The sequence below is a fragment of the Thermobia domestica genome, chromosome 15 (assembly GCF_964235325.1).
Source record: "Thermobia domestica chromosome 15, izTheDome1.hap1.1, whole genome shotgun sequence".
Classification (NCBI taxonomy): Eukaryota; Metazoa; Arthropoda; class Insecta; order Zygentoma; family Lepismatidae; genus Thermobia; species Thermobia domestica.
Window position 1 is genome coordinate 69,702,659 of NC_137468.1, and position 23,465 is coordinate 69,726,123.

Consider the following 23,465-nt stretch of genomic DNA (forward strand, 5'->3'; position numbering starts at 1 on the left):
GAAAGCAAGCCATTGACAGCAAAGAGGAAAAAATAGATTTAAATTTACTTAATGGGTTCTCTGCTAATTTTACTCAATTTTTAAATTGATCATTAAACGCACTGAAAAAAAAAAAATATTAATCACTCTTACCTTTAATTCCTTTAATGAGTTTCCGGCTTTTCTAAACAATTATTTGACAATAAGCATAGCGTAAAAAAAAATAAAGTAAATAAATAAATAAAAATTTTACATAGGCTCAAATCACGAATTGAAAGGAACTAAACAAAGCTTTCTACAACAGAACTTTAAATTCTACATTGAACACAGATCAAGGCAGCTTATCTCTGTTGAAATAAATCTTAGTTCGTTCAACATTTATAAGCACTTTTAGCAAAATAGCAACAGTAACAAATAATAAGCCTTTTTCCCAGGCTACATTTAAAAACATTAAAATGAGAGTTTCACACAGTCTTCAGGATGAAAAATAGTTCATCTCGATTTTTTATAGTTAGCTCCCCATTCACCTATCCCTTCGGTTATCATTCAGCTTGACCCGAGATGAGCTATAAAAGTATCATCAGAGGATTTAAAGGTAAGAATTTTACGTAACTTTATTCATGTACTTATCTTTAATTCATGTTTAGTTTACTAGTATATTTGTTTATGATAGATTTCTTCCTCTACGTTCAAATATTGATTTTCTTTTTTAAAAAGTTAATGTCTTTGGAAAGTGTTTACTATTTATTATTACTAGTATTGTTATAGTATACTACAGAGGCTGAAAGGCTTTCAGATAGACGAAATGCAAAGGTCATAGTTCAACGCAGGCATACTGCAGAAAAGTACATCTGTACCACTGATGCAGTTGTGTGTGATACATCTGCTAGTAGAATATTTGTATTCTGCCCAGACTAATGGCGTCGAAAGATACATTAATTATGGGAAGGCTACAGTATTGCTCTTTCTCATGCACATTTCAACTGTCCCCGCATAATTAAACAGTACCACAAATACGGACTTGCCGTTGGGCGCTCCGCTTTGAATACTACAGAGCGATGATATGCAGCGCGACTGTCCTGAGTCATATCCAACGGACCCCAGTTACGCTAACATCACCTGCGTGACAGCGTCGGAATCCGCCGACACAGATGTTATGGCTCTTTGTGTATCTCATCCATTATGCCATTCTCAAAAAGTTACATTGAAAATGGCCTCTAAGGCAAATGCTCATGTGCTGAAAGTCAGCCACGTCGTGCAACGGAAAACAAACTAGAAAGCTGTACGAACGCCATCTGGCAGATCAGTGGAAGTTTAAAGACACTCCAAATGATGCATAAATATATATCTGACCGATTGTGGAAAGGTTCGAACAATTACGTATAGAAGTGTCGATGCAAAAGGACGAAGTAGTATCCTTCGACAGTATTGTGGAAATTATCCATGCACTTTCATAGTGGTTTCTTACAGGGAAAAAAATAAAACTGCGTAGTCAAACTGCAAAAATGAGAAAACAGGGTTCCTACTGAACTGGAGAAATCTATTTCCCCGATTTCTCCCTCCTTTGGCAGGGAATTCCCTGACTTTCATGACAGGTGTCGGATGACGTTGACATATAAATAAGGAATAAATAACGACGAATATTTATATATATATTTATTCTATGGATTCAAATAATAATCAATTGCTCATACGTACATTCCACTTACCACCCACAAAAATCTGAGCAACGTTCCATACTGTGATCATTAATGGTTGGCTAAGCTGAAATTAGTACACAATTAATGTTAGAAAAATATATTTTATAAAATTTCCCTGACTAGTAGGAACCCTGGAAAATCAATGCCCGTCAGCAGCATGTTTCAACTGACATATTTACAACAAGGAAATCTTCACACTGTGTTGAGTGGACAGCAATTAGGTAGAATTACATCGGAAAAGACGTTCAGTCACACAGTGAAATCATCACTGGCATACTATAGACGGATGGAACATCATAGGACGTCATTCACCGACATGCTATGTCATTCACCGACATGCCAGTGAAGAGCTCCAATGCCAGCTCAATGGGCTACTGCGCATCAGGAACAATGAAACACTACCTTTCTTTTCGTAAACTGCGCAGTTTCTGACATCTGGAATGCGTCCCAACAGGAGTGAAAACAATTCCCCCTGTACACCTATAAAGAATTCTCCTCCAGTGGAAAAGAGCGCTGTCGTGCAATCGTCAAGCTGCTGGGCATCACAGCTGTTGGTGGATGGGTGGACTCTCATAGATAAGTGGACACTAAGTCGTCAATCTGGAAGCCCATCAGCATCTGCATTAATAATGACGACTCAAGTTCAGAATGTAGCCTGGATACCTTATTAACCTAACTGAAAGACAGTCATTTTGGGGTAAACTGAGAGCATTTAAAATTCACGGTATGCACTGCTGCAGTATCATAGTTATACCAACATATAATGAAGATCAATCTACGCGTATCGCAACTGTAGTGTTTTCACATATTGCAAATGCTCATTAAATTTTTCGTTGAGATATGGTACACCTTTCAATCCACCTCAAAATGACTACTATACCTTAATTAGTTTGGTCAGAAATCGAAGCTGCATTTCTAATTGATCGGTCACAGCTATTAGCAGATTATCTTACATAGATAATGAATAACGATTATCTTACTTTTAAATAATGCTCTATTCACCTAATTAAGAAAAATACGAACGATTATATAAGAGTCAAGCAGTCTGTATGGTCGAGCAGTCCGGTAAGAAAGTCTCATTAAATTATGGAAATTTTACTGTGATATATATATTGCTTCAGGAAGAGAAGAGTGTAACGATTTCCGAGTTTTCGTTATCCCTCTTATTGAACAAAAGGAAGGAACGCTTGTTCTGGTTTCACGATCAAAAAGACAAGAGCTCCCAAGTCACTGGGGCGAAAAACATTCTTCCGCGAGATAGTAGGCTGGCAATTTGAATCTTGCTCAGGGTATGGGTTATGTATTGTCCTTTTACCACTTTATTTCATTATCATTCACCTCTCTCAGCACCTTTTTATCCTGAATGGGAACAATCTTTTAAAGTTGTTAATGTCCTTTATATAGGATGCACTGCTAAGTTATGAACCAACTTCAAATGATTCCTCTAAGGAGAAGCAACAATAAAAGTCTACATCAATATATGCATGGTACCGCACCGTTCCGGAGACATAAGGTGTTCGACAATGTCATATTTAGTAGATGGCAGGATCCCCATCATGAAGGCATGACGAAATTCTTCGTCTGAGACATCTCAAAGCTCTTGACTACTGATCGCCTGTCGAGGCTATTCACGATCTGCAACGGCATTCGAATAACGTCAGGTGTTTTTTAGCATCCATAATACATCGTGCTCGTTCCTGTCTCTGTACAGATAGTGGTCATTTTGAACATTTGCTCCAACAATGTTGTGCCTAGTGTGGAACCATGTCCCTGCTCCTCCCAAGAAGTGTATGTCATTTTCGAAGTTGCATTAATAAAATGATGCTTCTAGTTGTTATCATCCTACCTACCCCTTTAAATACGTCTACTGTGTCCAGCATATTAAAGTATTTCTTAGGTTCACTGATGGTCTGTTCGCCTCTACTACCCATATCCTTCGGCGTGTGTCCTGTCTTTTAGTTCACCCTATATGCCCCCGCAACGGTGCAGTACCAAGTATATACTGATATCGACTTTTTTTTCTATCAATACAGGAAAGGACCTCCTGAAGTTTGGATGTACCTTCGCGTTCCACCCTGAAAAGCACACACATTAAAAGTCACTTCTGACTTTTAACTTGGCCCTTGGAGCCGAAGTCAGAGAAGTTAAGGTTCACATAAAATTAACAGTTTGCATTTGGGTAGATCGATAGTGTAACTACCAAAGCAAAATCAACTGTCTTAAATTTATTTTCTATTTATAGCCTTTTCCCTAATAGCTGTGAAGCGTGAAACAGAATTAAATGTAAGTAAATGTTTTTCCTGCATTTCAAATCATAAAAGTTCATTAAGAGAAAAGTTTTCATTTTTCGCACAGTTATGCAGATTATTTGGAACTTTCTTTTCTTTTGCAATAGCATCAGCGTCATTTGTTATTAATAGGACTTTCTAGTACCTACACATTTCTGCATACTGCACTTCCCCTGAGGTAGTATTCTGGGTACGTTTATCGTTGCCATCTTGAGCGGACGCTCCTATAGTATAAAGCATATAATATATAAAACATTAAATCGTAAGTTTTTAATTCTATAATAACAAAGCACCCACGCTATAATAATTTAAATCGAACTGTACGTAGGCACGCACTTGAAACAAAACACAACATAAAAATACTTTCAAAATTATTCTTTGTAATTTGAAAAAGATTAATTTCAAAGTATATGTCTTTACCTCAATATCAAGAGCAAAATGGTTCTATAATTATATTTATAGTCTCAACTGGTGCTAAGCAATTTTCTTGATACACAACTCAAGAGATAGAATGCGATTACGAGCATAATTCAAGCAATAAATCGTAATATCACCATTTTAAAGCATTAGCCTTGTATGACATAAGAGTATTTGCAACGAACCAATTGCACAATTCCTCTGGCTATCAAACGTTCAGTGAAATTCAGCACTGGACCACACACACTGAATTAAGTTGTTTTACTGTACTACAGAACTTAGGACACACATATATTTACACAAAATGTACAAATTACAAAAAAAAAAAAAAAAAAAAAAAAAAAAAAAAAAAAAAAAAAATGGATTCGTTTAATGAAAAATTAATCTAATTTTCAATATTAATAAATCTAATTTCCATCAAGACAGAATTTCAAGGCTGTTTGAATTATAATTTATTTATATTTTTTTTTTAAAAGAAAAAAACTAAAATAGTTTTTGCATATTTCCATAAACTAATGTTGGTCGTGTTTTTGAGAATTTCCTCAATACTAATATATTTTTACGATCATTGGAAGGTTACAGAATTTAGTAACATTTCGCTCCAAATGAGAATCCTAAAATACTGTCTATTTTAGATTGTTGCATTTTATAATCAAACCTGGTGTGTTATACCATTTTAATATTGTTCTTTCATTTTCCGAATGTGCTTATAAAGTTGAAAATATATCATTCCACCAACAGAAAAGCATTTATATTTCTTCACAAGTCATATGCTTGGTTGATTGGTATTTAATGCTTCTTTTCGCTCTAACGCTGTATGAGACATGATTTACTATTTAAGGGCATCCGAACCACTATTTGGATCTTATCCGAGACTACGAGCTCCACTAGGCATCTAACCCAGAACCACACACGCTTTCTTTTTAAAGACGACGTACAGAAGATTTATTCATTTGACAGCTCGTCCCATAGATGCCTAATTGGACCACAAACTGGTCCTGCGTAGTCGTCCATATAGATTCGATTAACAGCTTAAACACGGACACTGAAGAATTGAAATGTGTCCATCCTACAAGATTTTGGTCAATCAAGTACAGCTGATCACATCTAATTAGCGATTAATTTCTTTGGAAATAGTTTTCTATATCAAGCCAGACCATGCTGCTTAAAGAGCAATTTTCTTTTCTTTTTATTAAAGTCGTTTCTCATGTAACTCTCTGTCCAAATGATTAAAGTATCCTAATATAGCACGATAAATATACCTTTATGTGCTTGCTCTCTTAGTTATTTATTAAATGAAGACCTGAAGTAAATTAAGGTCTAAGTGCCATTTGAACAGTTTTGAGATAATGATGATTTGTATTGTGCACATACACGTTACGCATTCTCTTGGCAATGATCTGGACTACTACGCACAGGTTTGGCGCAAAGATCCGCATATATTTAAACTGGCTTGGCCCATAGACCATCATTCCGGTTATAACTCGAAACTTCAGAAAATGGCACTTAGATTGAAATTTACTTCAGGTCTTCAAGTACTTTAGTCATTAATTAAATACTCTCAATAAATGATCGACTTGTTTTCCCCATTATCATTTAAAAAAAAAAAAAAAAAAGAAAAAAAAACTGTCTCCAGTGTAGCAAGCTACTTTATAGTCAACATTCGAAATATCAAAAAGGACTTACATAAAATGATAAAGGAATCTTCATTCCTTTGACATATTAAGGATGTCAAAAATATGAAACCTGTTTCATGATTATGGAACCACCAAAACAGAAGATCCAAATAATGACAAGAAAAGACACAAGATGAAAAAAAAAAAAAAAAAAAGACAATATGAAAATTTCTAGTTTACGTCTGACTGTTAATGACTTGTAAGAGATGGATGTTAATGGAAATGAATGATTATGAAATAATGGTGGAATAAAAATGTGGGAGAACCTCGAGAAAACACACGGACATGGCGCTATCCACCAAAAGCTCACAATGGCCTGGGATCGAATCAGGGTCCGTTTCGCACTAGAGGTGTACCTCTACCACTAACCCAAATACAAAAGTTTTGGAATCTACTTATATTGCAGCTAGGAATCCAGCCTTTAAACAGCATAGGGACACCGTTTTTATATCAATTTATTTGATGCACAAAATAGTTTTAGAGATAGACGTATAAAATAATTTGACAGAGGAAGAAATATTGTAGAGACAGGGCATTCGGCGAAGCACTTCTAAAAGTTACGAAATGCATTCATTCTCCTTTCTTAACCTTGTTTTAGTAGTAGATTCTTCTTAATATTCTGTCAAAGGAATGCAGATTCTCGAAATAACGGAATTGTTCTTCATGTATGAATGGTAGGGGAGCAAACACATGAGATAACACTTTTTTATTGCAACATTGTTCTCCAGCACAATAATATCCTAATTTATTTCTTTTCTATCCAAAATCCTGCTGCATCTTTCATCTAATCGGTGCCTTGTGAAGTAAAAATTTAAGAACAAACTATGAATGTAAATAATAATAAAAGTCGCTGATATTCATTTCATAAACACTTTATTACGAGCAACTTTTAAAACAGCAAGAAACTCACGGATTATTGACTGATTCGCATTTCATGTTTAATTGTCTTCACTGCACGATGATCCAACATTCGTAGTCGTACGACCCGAGTCGTCCGAACACTTATTCAGTGGATAAACTATTGTAAGCAGGAAAGGTAACTTACGATAACAAGAAAAAGCGCTATTAGACACTGAAGTGAAACGGAATCTAACAAAACAGTGTAGCGTAGATCGATATCAACGTAACCGTTCTTCTAAAGGTGTCCCAACCAACAAACCAAATAAATATAAGTAGTTCCAATAATCACTGTATGCCACACTAGCATCTGCTTTTTTCTCACTACACGATACACTAACTCTATGCCCTACAGAAACTGAAGGTTCAATCTTGCATTTACAAAAGCTTTCCACTGATTTCTGTATTTAACCAATTGCATCAAGTTTCTACTTTATATTCCTATTTTTGCAAGATCTACTTTAATACTGTCACCTAGTTCTTTCTAATGGTCTTTTTCCGATTGGGCTTCCAGTTAACGTTTTGAAAGCGTCCCTACTTTCTTTTCATTCTGATATACGACCTGCTCACCAGAGCCTCCTAAGCCTAAACACCATACAATGCTCCCACTTTATATACTTCTTTGTCGAAATTGCAAGTAATGCCTTAAGATTCATCTAATACCATTCTTCATCTACAAACTTTCTAGAATAAAATGTCTGACTATTCATAGAAACTTTCTGCCATTGCCATCATCAAGTATGTACGAGGTGGTGCAAAACCGACTGATACACAGATATTATAGCTTGGAGTGAGTTGCAGATGTGGGATGGGAAGTGATAGGATGCTATTTCATAAAAACACTGTAATAGTTACAAAAATCTGCGAAGCAATATCAGCTAACAATGAAATGACTGAACAATCGCTGTACTTTAATAACTAACTTCGTTTCGAAATAAGTACGGACACAGGAAACACACTGTTCAACAATCCAAAGATGTCCATGGTAATTGTTATGGTTTTCTTACGGAATGGAATCCTATTCTCTTCCATCCCAAACTTACAGCCCACTCGTCCCAAGATTTCGCGTCTGCGCAATAGTCAACTTTCATGTGTGTCAAGTCGGTTCCACGCCACCCTATATTATAGCATCACCTTTCATTTACATCTCAACAAAATAACGCTATCCTTTTCCGTTGTTTGGTTGAGAATGCTCTTTCTCTGTTCTGGATAGACATTGGAATGGTTTCAGCGGCAGAAGATTGAGATACTGCCTTGGTCGAAAAAAAAAAAAAAGTCCTGACTACTGACTTCACCCTTGGAATACGGTGGCTAACATGTTGCAGTTATGAATGTACTATTTCTTTGGAGCAGGTTACTACATAGCAAGAATACAAGATCTATTTATTTTGTGTCGCAGTGACTAAAAACACAGCAAGACAAAGGGAGACATCAGATGATTATTAAACAACATACAGCATTTGCTGAGTTCCATTAATATTTTCCTCCAATTTGAAATCTAAACAAAAATTCGATTTACTTCAATAGGAGGCACATTTTGAAAATCAATTTTGATCACACTAACTTCTGTGGTACTACTGTCAATGTATAGTTGTAATTTTATTTTATCAGCTTTGCAATGAGAGAATCTCTATTATTATTGCTGTTATTGTAATTTTTTCTTGATTGTTTGATACATTAATTTTCTTATATTTGCTATATACAGGGTGGACCATTTATCTTTGAAATACCCTTGCAAGTTTTGAACTAACAGGATAAAAAAAAAAAATGTACGATGCAAATATCCACAGGGAATTTTGTTTGATGTACTTTGCAATACTGCCAGATTAACATTGTTCCTAACTCAGCATGAAGTTATGTTTTTCGAATAGAAGTGTATTAGATTACACATTTTACATCTACATATTAATACATTTTTAAATCTGTGTTACAAACTAAGAACGTTACAGTATCACGAACATCTAAACTTTTTAGGCCTCTACACGACGGGGCAATGCACATCGAAAGAGTATTTTATTGTCGAATACTAGGATCATGTGTGACGTATTTCGAATGAAGTTACAAAGAACTCAAAATCTGATTATTTTTCGAAATCAGAAAATGATTTCGAGAAACTGATTAGATACAACACACAATAATGCAGATGCCTTTTAAAACGTGATAATGTTGTTTACAGCAATACCATTCCGGAGATATGAAAAACACGGTCAGCGATTGCTATATTTCTTAAACTATATTTATAGTAATTCTTCCAAATTATCGTTGCTTTCCTGTACTTCTATAACATTTAAACAAGAGTTTTCGGTAGTTGTAATTAACACAAGTTTCAGCAGTTACATAATTTTAAGAAGTGTTATGAACTTTATCAATGTTTATTATATCTCCAGAACGGTTTCAGATATTAAATTACGGTGACAGCAATAAAGATAATACTGTCTTCCGGTATTGAAAAAAAAATCTACGAGATTGAAAGTGATTTTTCTATCAGTTTATGGAAGTCTTATCTTTTGAAAAAGTTAAATTTTCAATCGATTCCAGCTTGAAATAAATAACTCTCACCTTGCATCACTAACGTAGTTTCTTTTAATATTTACTTTTCATTATATTTTGGTAATCGCTGTAACTGTGATCGCAAGCATGTGCGATGTAAGTAGAAGCTATCGTTTTAATTCCACTGCTGTAAAGAAAAAATGCCCCCTAATATTCCAGAAATATTCGTGTCAATTAATTCAACATTTGTAATTAAATTTAATCTCCTTCTTGAACTAGACTTCGTTCCATGAGATGTTGTCGACACTATTTCAACTCATTTACGCTACAAATCCACTTAAAACGAACTACGTAGTTTTTATGGCGGTTATTTCCTTGCGTGTTACAACACTTCTAAGAACCAGGGTGGTCCGGAATTGGGCGTACCCCTAATTGGTGTTTTTTGACGGTTTTAGGTTTTACCCACATTTGTTGTTAACACTGCTTGGCATTGTCTGGTAACATACAGCAGGATGGAGCACCAGCGCACTTCGCGATACACGTGCCCAATTACCTGAATCAGACATTTCCTGGCCGCTGGATTGGAAGAGGTTGTGGATCTTCACCAGATCCCTTTGCCTGGCCTCAAAGAAGTCCCGATCTGACGACAACAGACAATGCTTTCTGGGGTTTCATAAAGCAACAAGAAACACTCGATATCACACAACGTAGGAATTACGAGCATACTTCACCCTCTGACTTAGGAGCATCTCCGCAAAACATCTGCGAGAACTTGGCGCAGAATTCAGTTGTTATGACATGGATGGTGTTCATACCGATGTTTATGATTCTTAAGACTTCAAGGTAACTGTGTACAGACATTCTACTATAACTAACATTATACTATTGAAACTAAAGGGGGGGAGGGGGGTAGGCCCACTTCCGCACCATCCTGTATACACTTTTGCACATTTAATTCTACAGAACAATTCACGTTTAAATCATCACTATAGTATTTTCACTTCAAAATAGGGTCTGTGATTTTTTTTTTTTTTTACCACTACTGTATTGCTTTTTTACTAATTATTTCAGAATAATTTTTCCAACTCGTGATTTCAAAAAGCCTGTGTGAATCAATGTTGCTAGATCAAATTCCAACGCGTGGGTTGCCTTGGATGATTCACTAAATTTAAGCTTGTGATGTATATAAGTTTAAAAGTATTTAGAATTTGATTTGATGTAATTTAACTAAGTATGATGTACCAACGGTTATCAAAATTTTCCCGATCAAAATTCAGTTCCTGTATAACTGTTCCAGGGTTGGCAAAAACTTAGTTTTTATTGAGAAAAAAAAAAAAACTTTTTTTTTTTAAAACCCGTTTTGTTTACATAATTTGCTCTATGTATTTATATCACATATGGACAGAAATAAGTTTGTTTCGCTTTGGTGTTATTATGCAACAACCGAGTTATTGCTGGAAGGGGTCACATAAGCTTAAAGGAAAGCCAAACCGCTTCTCGGCTTACATCCGAGAGAAATTGTTCTCTATTTGAACTCGAAACCGGGACTAATTGGCCAAACTGCGATACGTCTGCAAACTCACTCATGAAGGACTCCTGATAAAAATACGTTGTACTGATCTTTACATACTTGTTAATATACTTGTCAAGAGTCATTTCAGGACAAAAAGATAGACAGTTGCATGAGTGAAACCATTATACGGAATTACATATGGACAATTTCAACATACTGCAGAGTACAGAAGAACTAATTTAGTCCAAGTTAGTTCATTACGACTTTTATTAGTCAAAGTTAAAGAAATACGACGACTTAATTTGTATAGCAGTAAGAAAAGTGAATCAAGATACGAATTATTTGAGTTCATTTTGGCTCTAACCCATTTATACATAAATAGATACCAAAGATACTTCTGATTTCAATAAATGCCTCTCGTGGGGTTTGTATGACATCCCCCCCCCCTCAAGTATGGCATTTCGATATATTTTATCAATAGTAAACATTATTAAAATGAAGCAGTATTTAGAATTTATCTTTGATTGCAATTGCATAAGAATAATAACTATTTAAAAAATCACAAAAGAAACATTCATAAACTTAAAAAAAACAAAAGTTGCTTTTGTAGTATAATCCCTTTTAGTAATGAATGGGGAATTTAGGTATAAATATAATACAAATAATATACGGAAATGAAACGTGATAACCCACAAATGTGTATTCAAGATTTTACGAACACCTGCACTTTTACAAACATTTTTCGTTTTTCGGTTTAATCCAGTTTTTTATTTATTTATTTATTTATTTATTATTATTATTATTATTTGAAAAAAAAAAAAAAAAAAAGCTGGTTTAAATCAGCCAACCCTGAACTGTTCTAATGAAGAATGGTTCGAATACGTTTCTCTACGTATTAGAGCATTGATGCAAGACTTCCACTTCATCAACTTCATGACCTGTTTCTCGTAAATGCCTACACAAGCCACTTTCATCACTTTTTGCATCTCTTATATGTTCCCTGATACTAGTTTTAATGCTCCTTCTCATCATTCCTATATAGTATTTGTTACAAATGCAACGTATTGCGTAAATCTCAGCTGAAGTCGACTTATCTTTATAGTAACTTTTATATTCTGACAGTTTTCCAAACTTGCCCCTGATTTCACTGAAAATTTCACGGTAAAAATATTCCCTACTTTGCTCATTCTTTCCGAAATGACCGGCCAAAGGGATAGCGAATTTATGTTCCTATTTAGCTTTGTCATTAGGACTTTTGTGGTATTCTCATGACTCTTTTTTTAAATTCTTTAGAGCTGAAATTGCCAAATCCGTTCTTCTTGCCCAAATAGAATAACAACTGTATGCGATTCTAAATCAATTCTATTTATGAAGTAACGAAAAGCCCGTAAAAAGAATTTTTCCAGTTCCCTTTTATACGATGTGAGTGAGCCGAGTCCTCATGAATAAAACATTCCGTGGCTATTTCTTTCTGATAAACAGAGGTTAAAATTTGTTGTGACGCTGGAAGTGGATACCGTCCTCGGATTCTTCTTCTGATGTAAATCTGATATTTTTGTGGATGATATTAAATTCACAGATTGATTCCAAGTGTTGACTTAAGTAACTTGGCAAGATTTCTTCCGAATGTTTTTTTTTTTTTCTTTCTTTTCTTTACAGGACAAGGAATATAAAATTTTCAATGAAATTAAAGTGATAGTATCTACCCACATCGCATATGCATCATGGTCACAGAGATGACCAAAATATAATGGGCACTGAATACTAAAAGGATAGCGTTTGTAGTGCAAGACTTATATCTGTAATAATCACTTTAACTTTGTTCATCTTTATTCGAAACACGTAAAATCATCAATTACACACTAACGTACTTCGGATATGTACTGCCCCCAGACTGTCTCATTTATCTTATTACTGTTATAAAGGCCTCCAAAATTTGACTGTGTTACTGCAACGCATTTAGTTCTATACCACTGAATAATACGTCTGGTACTGTTAAGTTTTCGTTTAACACGTAGATTTGAAATATGTGATAACATGAGGTAATGTCATTTACAACTTTGAGTTGGTGTAGCAACAATATTAATCTGCCAGTATTGCAAAATATGCCAAAAAATTATTCTTCTATCACTATTAGCATTGTACTTTTTTTAAAAATCTATTAGAAGAATATTTCAAAATAACTAGTTCACCTTGTGTATCTCTAGACAGATTGCATTGCGTTTCGTATATGTTTAAGGTCTTACTGTAAGTACTAAAATCGTTCAAGTAAACTCTCACAAACTTGAAAGCAAACAAGGTAGATCCATACTACTACTAAACTAACTTACAATGTACTTTCTTTTTTCAATGTGTGCGATTATTATGAGAACTGCATCTCAATTTTAAGTGATAATTCATTTTGTGCTACTACGTTCCTTTAAATAAATAAAAATCTTATCCTTTCCTTAAGTCTTAAACAAACCGGAAAGCTGTTTTCACTTTTGATATGCTACAGATCTAGTAATAAGAAGTTTCATTTCAAAACTGATAAACTGTGTACAGGTGCTGTGATAACTTCACGCTAAAGCAAGACTACCATATACAAACCTTCAGTGAGATCTGCTGAAATTAACACTTCTCAACAGCTATATTTTAAAACAAATCGTGACGCCTTCCTTACATCATTATCAACTACATACTAAGTATTTACAGTGTGAACAAAACAAAAATCTATTCACCTTATGTTTTAAGACAATAAACGACACACAAAGCTTCTATATTTGACAATGCGACAGAATCTGGAAAAAGCCTGGTCAACATTTGTAGAAAAGTCTCAAATTATCAGAATAATATTTACAAAGCAAAGTTTGGAGAAAAGATATGCATTCAACATACCCAGAAGGCAAAAATAGAAGGTAAAAGTACTTACAAAAAGAAATAAACAGACGCAATCACACTATCATTTACAATGTAAAAAAAAAGCTATGATTCAACTATTATAATTTAAAAAAAAGAAAGAAAAAAAAGGGAAACTGTAAATAAAATATAGGAGTATAAAGGATTAGGTTGACACTGTAGTATGCTTGCGTTTCTATTTATTCCTTACTGTAAATATTTCTTTACCTTTTATTTCGCTTTATTCATACTCCTTTGTTCTCACTACGTATAAAACCATGAGATATATATATAAAACGTTAGCACCTTTGCACGATTTTCCATTTGGCTGCTCCCAACTGAGACACGCTAAAGAACCAAATTGCATTAGTTCTTATATATATATATATATATTATACTACTTGAGGAGAATTGTTAATAATTTCATGATGTATTATATTTCAAAATGGAAACTGTAAATCAATGTACCAGGCTCTTCCATTTGAAGAGAACTGTGGAAAAAAACTGAGGAAGGTAATATAACTAACAAGTAGTCAACACATTGGCAACACAATGCAAAAAATTCTGTTTCCCAGCAAGTGATTTTTTTTGTTCAACAAACCTGCAGCAGGCTGGTAATGATTGGCTGAAATTGGGGACAGCTCACTATCTTGCATTGACTCAGATGTGGAAGATGAATCGCCCTTCTCCTCTGTAAAGACACATTATATATATAGATCTGTACAATGTGCTTCACACTATAAAATTCCAATACTGTTCTTTTGTTTATTAGATTCTTGAGGTGATTACTACTGTTTTCTTTTTAAAAACGTACTGGTGAGCTTAACTACAGATCTGTCTCTGTGTTATTTATTTCTCTATATACTTGTTCTCGGTAAGGAACTGCCACATGGAAAGTCCCAGTTCATTAGAAAGAAAGATAATGAAAACAGAACTTTCAGTTTATTTTATATCGAGCGAGAAATCACTATTTAACTATACCTGCTATTTCTCCTCCCCCAAGGTCATTAAGTATTTTTCTATAAGATGGCCTCCTCGCTAGAATTTCTCTTCTCTTCTTGGTCTGTTCATCATCATTTGATAAACTCTCATCACTGGCAGTTTCTACAACCTGAAACATGCAAAGGCACAGCCTATTATATTCATCTGCATGTGACAAATGCTACGATTAGCACATCAGTTCAATAGTGATGGAACTACCTGAGAGTCATTATGGTTTAGTGGTAGACTGTTTACTGCTGGTTCCTGGTTTGATAAACAATATGAGTATGCAGTGAAAATCATATAGATAGGTTTTCTTGGTACTGTCCACTTTCCTTTCACTTTCTCACTCACACATTCTTCCACATCTTTCACATGCATTTGATTATCAGTTTCATTTAGCACACAAGATGTGAAATTACAAGATTATATTTCACTTTTTACCTATTTGAGTCACTCTCAAGTAGAAGAAAACATGTTGAAGTGGTCAACATACGTCACGTTTAATTCGATCCTCGATGGTACTGATAATGAGCTCCCTTGTGCTTAATTGGTTAGCATTCTCGCATTTTGCGTGGGAGACGTCGAGTTCAATTCCTGGTGAAGTATTTGTGGTAGTGCTCCCTTATGGCCGAGTGGCCAACACGTACGCTTTCTATGCGCGTGTTTCGGGTTCGATTCTCAAGTGGGGGTACTCGCCTTGGATACAAACCGGAATAGTGTTCGAATCTCACTTGAAATAGTGGTGCCTGTTTCAGTGCTGAAAAGGACATTAAACACGAATCAACCAACCATGGAAGCTTTGTGAGGGCTTCACGAAATCAATGTTTGTGGCGTTAATTCGGTATTACTAATAGATCCCTTACGGAGAATATTTTGCACTTAAGGGCCTAGCTTTTTATTTATTTATTTTTTCGAATAAGACACAATTCATGTGAGTTAAATGCGGAGAATGGGATGGAATCATGTCCTACAATTTAGCTGTGATAATCACTTTGTTATTTGACATATAAAATTTCCTACTAGAAATAGCTTTATTTTGTCAGTAGACTTTTCATTAACACTTTCGTAATACTTCCTAGCACTTCGATGTATGTACATACTTTTTCCCATCCTTTCTGAGAGCCCTAATATATTGTTTTTTTCTTTGGGGGGGGGGGGAGTGAAAGAAACTTTCATAATACATATTAATAAATTATGCAAGAACCTTCAATGCGAAATTGCGAAATCAGCGACTTAAAATTACAAGAATACATTTATTTCCACATTACATCCTACTTAGAACAAAAATAGAAATAAAGCTTTTCCGTAAATCTGAATTTGATTTGATTTGATTTTAGCATCGTTTTCGGCAGCAAAATTATGACACATGGACCTACAGCTTAACGTGGGTTCCGAATCACATGAGCTCCCGTCAGGAATTGATCTCCCACGCAAAAAGGCGCATACACTCTTTTTCGTAGAAAAGTATCTATGTATATTCGTACCATTGTAAAATCTGCTGATGCACATAATAAAACTTCTTTAAGACATTCATACTCCTCAAAGAAACCTTATAGACATCCAAGATGCAAGACTTCATTCTTTCTTCTGTGCGATTAAGAAAAAAGAAAGGAACTAAATACACTTCGAATTGAATACAATTTACTCTCCCTTAGTTTGAAAGGCCGCGCGTGGGTTATAAATAAGATATTTGTAACACTAGGAAGGCGTACATACACATGTTTCTGTGCGAGAAGAAGAGAACATTGAAAATTAGTAGTAAGAACTTCTGTAGAGGTGTACAGTGCTAAAAGTAGTCGATGAAGTCTGAAATTCTGGTGTTGTATACGGCTGAAGATGCAGGGTTGTGTGAGATGCCCTAAAGCATGTTTAGAAACTTGTATAGCGTTCTTGAATAAAAATCCACACGGTCTGCTAGCAAATATTTACATTAGTGTCATGAAGGGTTGCAGAAAGTGTGTGGCAATGATGCGCTACTGTATCGAACAGCTGCACAGCGGGACAAAGCTTTTCGGTCAGGCTAGAAGTCAAGAGATTGAATACATAGTGATCGTCCATCTGTTAAGGAGCAAATGGAGTTAGGTATCCTTGAAACTGAACGTTTTAAATTGTCAGGGAGGTAAAAAGTTGGACTTAAGCCTCAAACTTTATGGCACACCTTGAAGGAAAAACTACAACACTTGTGTCGGATAGCAAGTACAGATACTCAATTATTTTCCAGGTGGCTTTACGAGGTCTTCGCGGCATTTACCATACTCGCCAGGAATAAGCCTATGCGATTTTTACTGGTTTCCATGTTTGAAAGAACTTCCCCGAGAAATCTGGTTTCCAGATATTCCATCCTCGCTACGCACCGTATGGTGACCCATCGTCGAGATCAGCAAAAAATCCTCACCAGTGGCATAAGACCGCTACAACGGATTACGGAAATAGTACAAGTCAACGTATGAGATAATATCGAAGACCTATAATGTGGTTATCAATGTACGTTCAATACAAGATTTGCACTTTGTTTCCATAATACGAAACTTTGCAGTGTAGCTATAATATCACGAAGCCAAACTTCAATGAAGTCTCATATTACAATACGCAAAACAAAAGTTTCCTTATTACAAATACAGCGGACTCTTTAATTCGAAGTCCAAGTTGATACGAAAATAGTTCGAATTATCCAAATTCGAAATATCCCCTAACACTTATTTTGATTGCCTAAACTGAAGTGAACAAAACTACTGCACATAAAAATAATAAAACATGCAGTGGACTTTACTTTAAAGCAACATATTAATTGAATAATTCAATACTGCAAACAAACTACATTTTCTCACACATAAAATCTTCAGTTTCATTTATCTCGGAAACTTTAATTGGGTTTGGCACATCATCTTTATTATCATCAGATGAATTGTCCTTTTGTGTCATTCTTACCCATGGCTGTATCTAGAGAACTGAAAACCAGTTAAAATTGCAATCTTCTGTTTGCTATCTATCCAACAGTAAACACTCTTGTACATATACTATCCAAACATGAGGATCAGAAGTTCAACTTATTCACGAGTTTTACATTTTTTTCTTCTTTCTTTTTAATACAGATTACAAGGCGAATAATTTCTGTTCGAATTAACCAGAGTATGCTGTAATAGTATTCCAAGCGCGAAGTACACAGAGTGTGAAGATTTTATTGTTACAAAAACCCCATTTATCGGAAATTACTACAGTCTACCAGGAACACAAAAACATTAGGTCTATTTTTTCCTTGTAAAATGTATTTCACACGGTCTTTTTAGTAAGTTTTCAAAGCGTTTACACATATTTGTATATCAGACCTACAGCTTGTAACCATCACTGACAAGACGAAATTATGTTCACAGATATTCATTAACAGCTACACCCTATGTCTAGAACCAATAAATACTACTAAAGAAATTACTCCATACCTAATGATGAACCATGCAGATATATATAAATGACAATATCAAATTACCTGTAACGTCTGCAAATTTCCTCCTGTTGTTTGTATCACAGAATTAGGCTTGCTGACTAAAATCACATTACCCTTGGACAACTGTACAGGTTGAATATTGGCAGCAGTTTGTATTACGGACTGTTGATTAGGCTGAATTACTGACTGAACCTAATAAAGAAAATATTATAAAGTAAAGTATATAACTTTTCATTATCAGAAACTGACATATTTAAATAATAATAATAATTAAAAAAAAGAAACAGAGCATACGAGTATTTCTTTGCACAAAATTTATTTATGTAAATATTTAAGCATGCTTTTGGTAAAATACTATTTCTTTTTACTTCTGACGAATGTATAAAAATTCATTACCTAATCTTAAATATACTTATTTGTATACATCTTGTGGCATCTTCACCGATGGTTTCATTTGCATTGACAATCAAATATTTTTAATATTTTTCACTATTATTCTCTTCTCTTTATTTTGTTAAAGTTTTGAACGAACTTTCATAGCTCAAAAAAGGTTTAATTCTTAATATGTTGTTTCTTCATCTGCTTTAAAGATACGTGGTTTACTTCAGTGTTTTCATATGTTGATCATTCCTTTTAAGCAAGGTGAAATAAACAGAACATACAATCAGCACAACATGGTACAATTTTAATGGTTGCCAAAGTTTCTTTGATACAGCAAGTGAAAGCCCGAACAGTATCTTCAAACATCCCATAGTCGATATTTTAGACAACGAAAACTCAGAAATGATTTTTTTTTTTTTTTTTTAAATAACGCTACTGTAAGATAGTTTTCTTGCCATCACCATACTTAATTTTATATCTCTTCTTTGTTTTCTTTAGTTATGAAACAAAAAATGTGATGAATGTTGAACTTAAACGATACTTAATTAAAGTGGCAAAACCCAATTCATTTTAAAATATACCTGTGAATCTGCTTCGGTCTTTGGCCAACACTCCACTTTCTGTGAAGAAATGAAATATTAGGAATTAACTTCAAGTACTGATTATTATGGAAGTTAATTCTAATATATATGTATGTATTTATTACTATGGAATTTACTTGCGAATGAGATTAGTAGTAAATAAAACGATCTTCAATTCATATGAAAATCAGTTTCTAATACAATTTGATAAGAAGAGATGATATACACGAAATCCATAAAAGTGAACCAGGATTCGAAGCGCTGAAACACACAACTTGTATCCAGTTTAACTGAAGTAAAACTATATACAACTAGGACAAAGGTGGAAAAACTATAGGAATACGAGTTATAGCTCCTTTCACAAACAGGACAATTAAGATCAAATGTTATTAATACTACGGCTAATCCTTATCAGTTACTAATGTACTCACTGAAATATAGAAGAGCAATGTAATTAATTACAAACGTATCGGCAATTAAAATGTAATGATCCATGACTAATATATCAAGCTCTACACGCAAATTAATGAGAGACAAATAACATGGAAAACTTGTGTTAGGAAAAATTAATTTGAAACTAAAGATGCGTTTGAGAAAGCATAGCCAAAACTGCCAGCTGATTACATTCACATTTACTTTCCGCTTACTTTAACTTAAAAGTGATTATTTTCAAATACTACTGTTGTCAACGAAGCACAAGATACCAACATCTGAATATAAAGACATCAACCCTAAAGTTTCTAACCACAGTAACAGTGTAAAACACCAGAAATCGAGAGTTACAAAGCTAACAACAGAGAGTAAACTGGAACAGAAATGAAGATACACTACATAAAATTATATGAAGAGCACATCAAAAGGAAGATATGAAAGAAGAAATAGTATCCATTGTGTAATTTACAGAAATATAACAGTATGTAACTGAAATGTCTGTGATCTATACACAATTAATGATTCTTTTTTTTTTTTTTTTTTAAATTTTGATATATAAACTTTAATTTTATAAATATTGTACATATTCTGATATATAAATTGAAATACATTAATATATAAATAAATGAAGACAAAACACTGTTTTATAAGTGCCACACAACTAAAATTTAATTTCAAAATATATCAATTTGGAGATACTATGTTGATAACTAAACATCTAAAATTTCTATTACTTAATTGTAATTCAAAATATGATGACATGGAACTTCATCTAGTTTTATCTATTATAAAACTGTATTTCTATAAAAAATGTATCTGAAGTACTATATCCTTCATTATCAAGTCTCTTGTAATATTTGTATTCATGTACTACTTACAGGAAAAAACAGTCTTTAAATTTATGTTACAAACTTGAACAAAAATAAACATAAATATGATCCTCACGTTCTACACGTGATTTAGAAATTTAAGTTTTTATGATCTAAAAATAAACAGACTGGTAAATAAATAAATATCCTCACATGGAAAACTAGTTGTCACATAAGTAATCAACAGATCAAAAATGTAATACGAAAATTATGATGATGACAGGAAAACATGAAGTAAACTTACAAGCACTCTTGAACTCGCTGTTTCTCGGATTTATTTTATTTTAGGTCTATTTTTATTTTTTTAATTGTTAATTTTAAGAGATACACACTTGGAATTTCAAAGCCATGGACGAGATTCTTCATCTAAGATTACAAGAATGTTAAAAAACCTTCTTGCTTAACAGTTGAAATTAAAACGTCAGTGTCAGCATTTAATCAGCGCGGTCAGTACTTCATGACTATCTTTTCAATTATCCAATCCAGATTTTTTCCCCCACAATAAAGAAAACTGTCTCTACTTGTCAATCCAATTCATCACTTACTTCATGTGAAAATGTTCACTTGTTCTTTATTTCCTATCATGTAACCATTTTCTACTATCCTATGATATAGTCTCGCCAACTCAAAGCTTGAAGTACTAGGTCTGCTGCAGCTTCAGATACATACATACACATATATACAGAGAGGAGACGGACAGAGACAGCGAGAGGGAGGGAAAGACAAACTACGTGATGAGCACAAGCATTTTGCAGTTTATAATAGAACGCTCCAACGCAAACAGCATAATGTATTAGTAAAGCTTAAAACTATCGATGCTACCTTTAGTCTTTAGTCAATTGATTTACACGAAGAAGTTCTTCGATGGTTAGTTTGTTGAAATGAGGGGAAAGGGAGATTAAGACTTTTTTAAATTTCCTACTCACGTCCGAATTTTTAAAAACTCCTTCTTTAAAAAATCTACTTTCATTTGTAGATGTAATATATGTATTATAAATTAATGTTTATTTGGTAAAGGAACAAAATAAAGAAACTAGTACGATAATCCCTCCTGATTTCAATAAAAACTTTCCCACGAAATCAATGAACCAGAAAATCCAAAACAAGTTTGCAGTCTCTTGCCGTATTTAATCACAGAACGAAGTTCGTTTAAGAACTTACTTGATAAGTAATCAAGCAATTTTTCCCATGAAAGTAACTACGTCCTGTCATGCTTTCAAGATTAGAGATATTCTGAACGGTCCGATCGTCTGGAATTATACTGGTTACATTTTTCCCGTATATTTCTAGACTATTTCGGCAAATCATTCGTGCAAACTATAAGTAGTTTCAACTCCGTACGTAACAAACTCTCGTTTCGGAAATGTAAAGACATATACGACATAAAGACATATTGCAAAACGCCCTAGTGTACACTTTGTCATGATTACATAAATGTTAGCTACCAAGTTCGCAATGACATGTGTGTCGGAATATTTCAGCGACATGCTAATCTTAGAAGAACGCTGAAAAATTCTATTCTGCATTGCTCGATTTCTTCCTTACGGTGTTTAACAACACTCCAGTTACACAAAGAAAAGTAACTCAGTACATGTAGTTTATTTACTATTTCATACCATGTATGTTTTTCTCTGGATGAGTATGCGCTACAGACGCACTCCGAGACGCATGTGTGATTCTACATTTCGTTAAGTATTGGTATACGTTTCTTACTACAATGTTACTTATATATGCAGAGAATATTTTTTCTTCCACACTGAATACAGAAAACAGGGTATGGTTTACACGTCGGTCAACACTGTAATACGAATTAAAAATCACTACGTGTCTTAACTCTAAGTGTCTCCGGACCTATTACATATTATATATATTTTAAACTATTATTAACGGACTGAGAATAATATAAAATATTAAAGACATATTTTCACGATTCCCGTATTTGTATAAAAGACGCAGGACGTTAGTGCTACATTTCGAGAGGTAATACTTGCAACAAATGAGGGGGGGGGATGCTAATGGAGCGAAGGAATACACATTAAATTATTACCAAAATACTCACTTGAAAATATTTCTGTTAAAATCGAAAATCTTCACCGATATTTCAAGCGCGTACACTGAGTGCTGTTCATCAGGATGGTTTAAAGCTTGAATCATGTTACGTAGCTGGCTAATCACATGCGAATATTATACTTCAGTGGTAATAAAATAATTATGAGAACCTATAAATTCCGATACTATATACAGTAACAACTTCTTATGGAGATCATTTAGTACACTTTATTTCAAGTTTTAATGCTCCATAAATGATTAAACAGTGCACTATTTTTGGTCAATAACTAGTTAAATTGCTTAATAATGTTACTGTAACGAAATAAGTACTGACTAGTCAATAGTACACTATTTAATCATTTATAGAACTACTGGAACTTGAAATAAGTATATCTTGAATAATCTGACAACACAACATTGCTGCATGTCTTGCAAATAAGAACAGAAATAAAACACTGAATTGCTGAACAAGACTGTAGTATTCATAAAAATAAAATAAATAAAAATAAGAACTATTTATTTTTATGAATAGTACAGTCTTGTTCAGCAGTTCAGTGTTTTATTTCTTAAACAATCTCCACAGGAAGTTGTAGTTACCGTATTTAGTAGCAAGACTCACAAATTCTTATGTTTACTTTCTATCACTTAAGCATCGCATTCCAGCATGCGATCACCCAGCTACATAACACAATTTAAGTTTTAAACCATCCTGATGATGAGCACCAGATGAAATTTTTTTTAAATCTTCGTAGGAATATTTCAGGCCAGTATTTTGATAATAATGAGGGAAAAAAAAACATATATTAGAGATTAATAGTATTTTACCTGTATATATAGTAAAATACTAGAGATAATATATATAAACTTTTAAAAATTTTTCTTAAACGCGG

At 33.9% G+C, this 23,465-nt stretch overlaps 1 protein-coding gene across 16 annotated transcripts in view; it reads right to left on the reverse strand.

Moving 5' to 3' along the window:
- LOC145671065 (cyclic AMP-dependent transcription factor ATF-1-like) overlaps positions 1-23,465 on the reverse strand; it is a 52,688-nt gene that overhangs the window by 17,552 nt on the left and 11,671 nt on the right. For 6 of the 16 annotated variants that reach the window (XM_081739762.1, XM_081739775.1, XM_081739769.1 and 3 more), the window contains exons 3-6: positions 18,306-18,455; positions 14,819-14,948; positions 14,439-14,528; positions 4,117-4,191 (exon numbers count right to left, since the gene is read on the reverse strand). In XM_081739762.1, the coding sequence (XP_081595888.1) occupies positions 4,117-4,191; positions 14,439-14,528; positions 14,819-14,948; positions 18,306-18,455 (445 nt within the window). Of the gene's footprint in view, positions 1-4,112; positions 4,192-14,438; positions 14,529-14,818; positions 14,949-18,305; positions 18,456-19,225; positions 19,265-23,465 lie in introns of all 16 variants that reach the window. The other 10 variants (XM_081739771.1, XM_081739764.1, XM_081739770.1 and 7 more) reach the window with 5 other exon arrangements.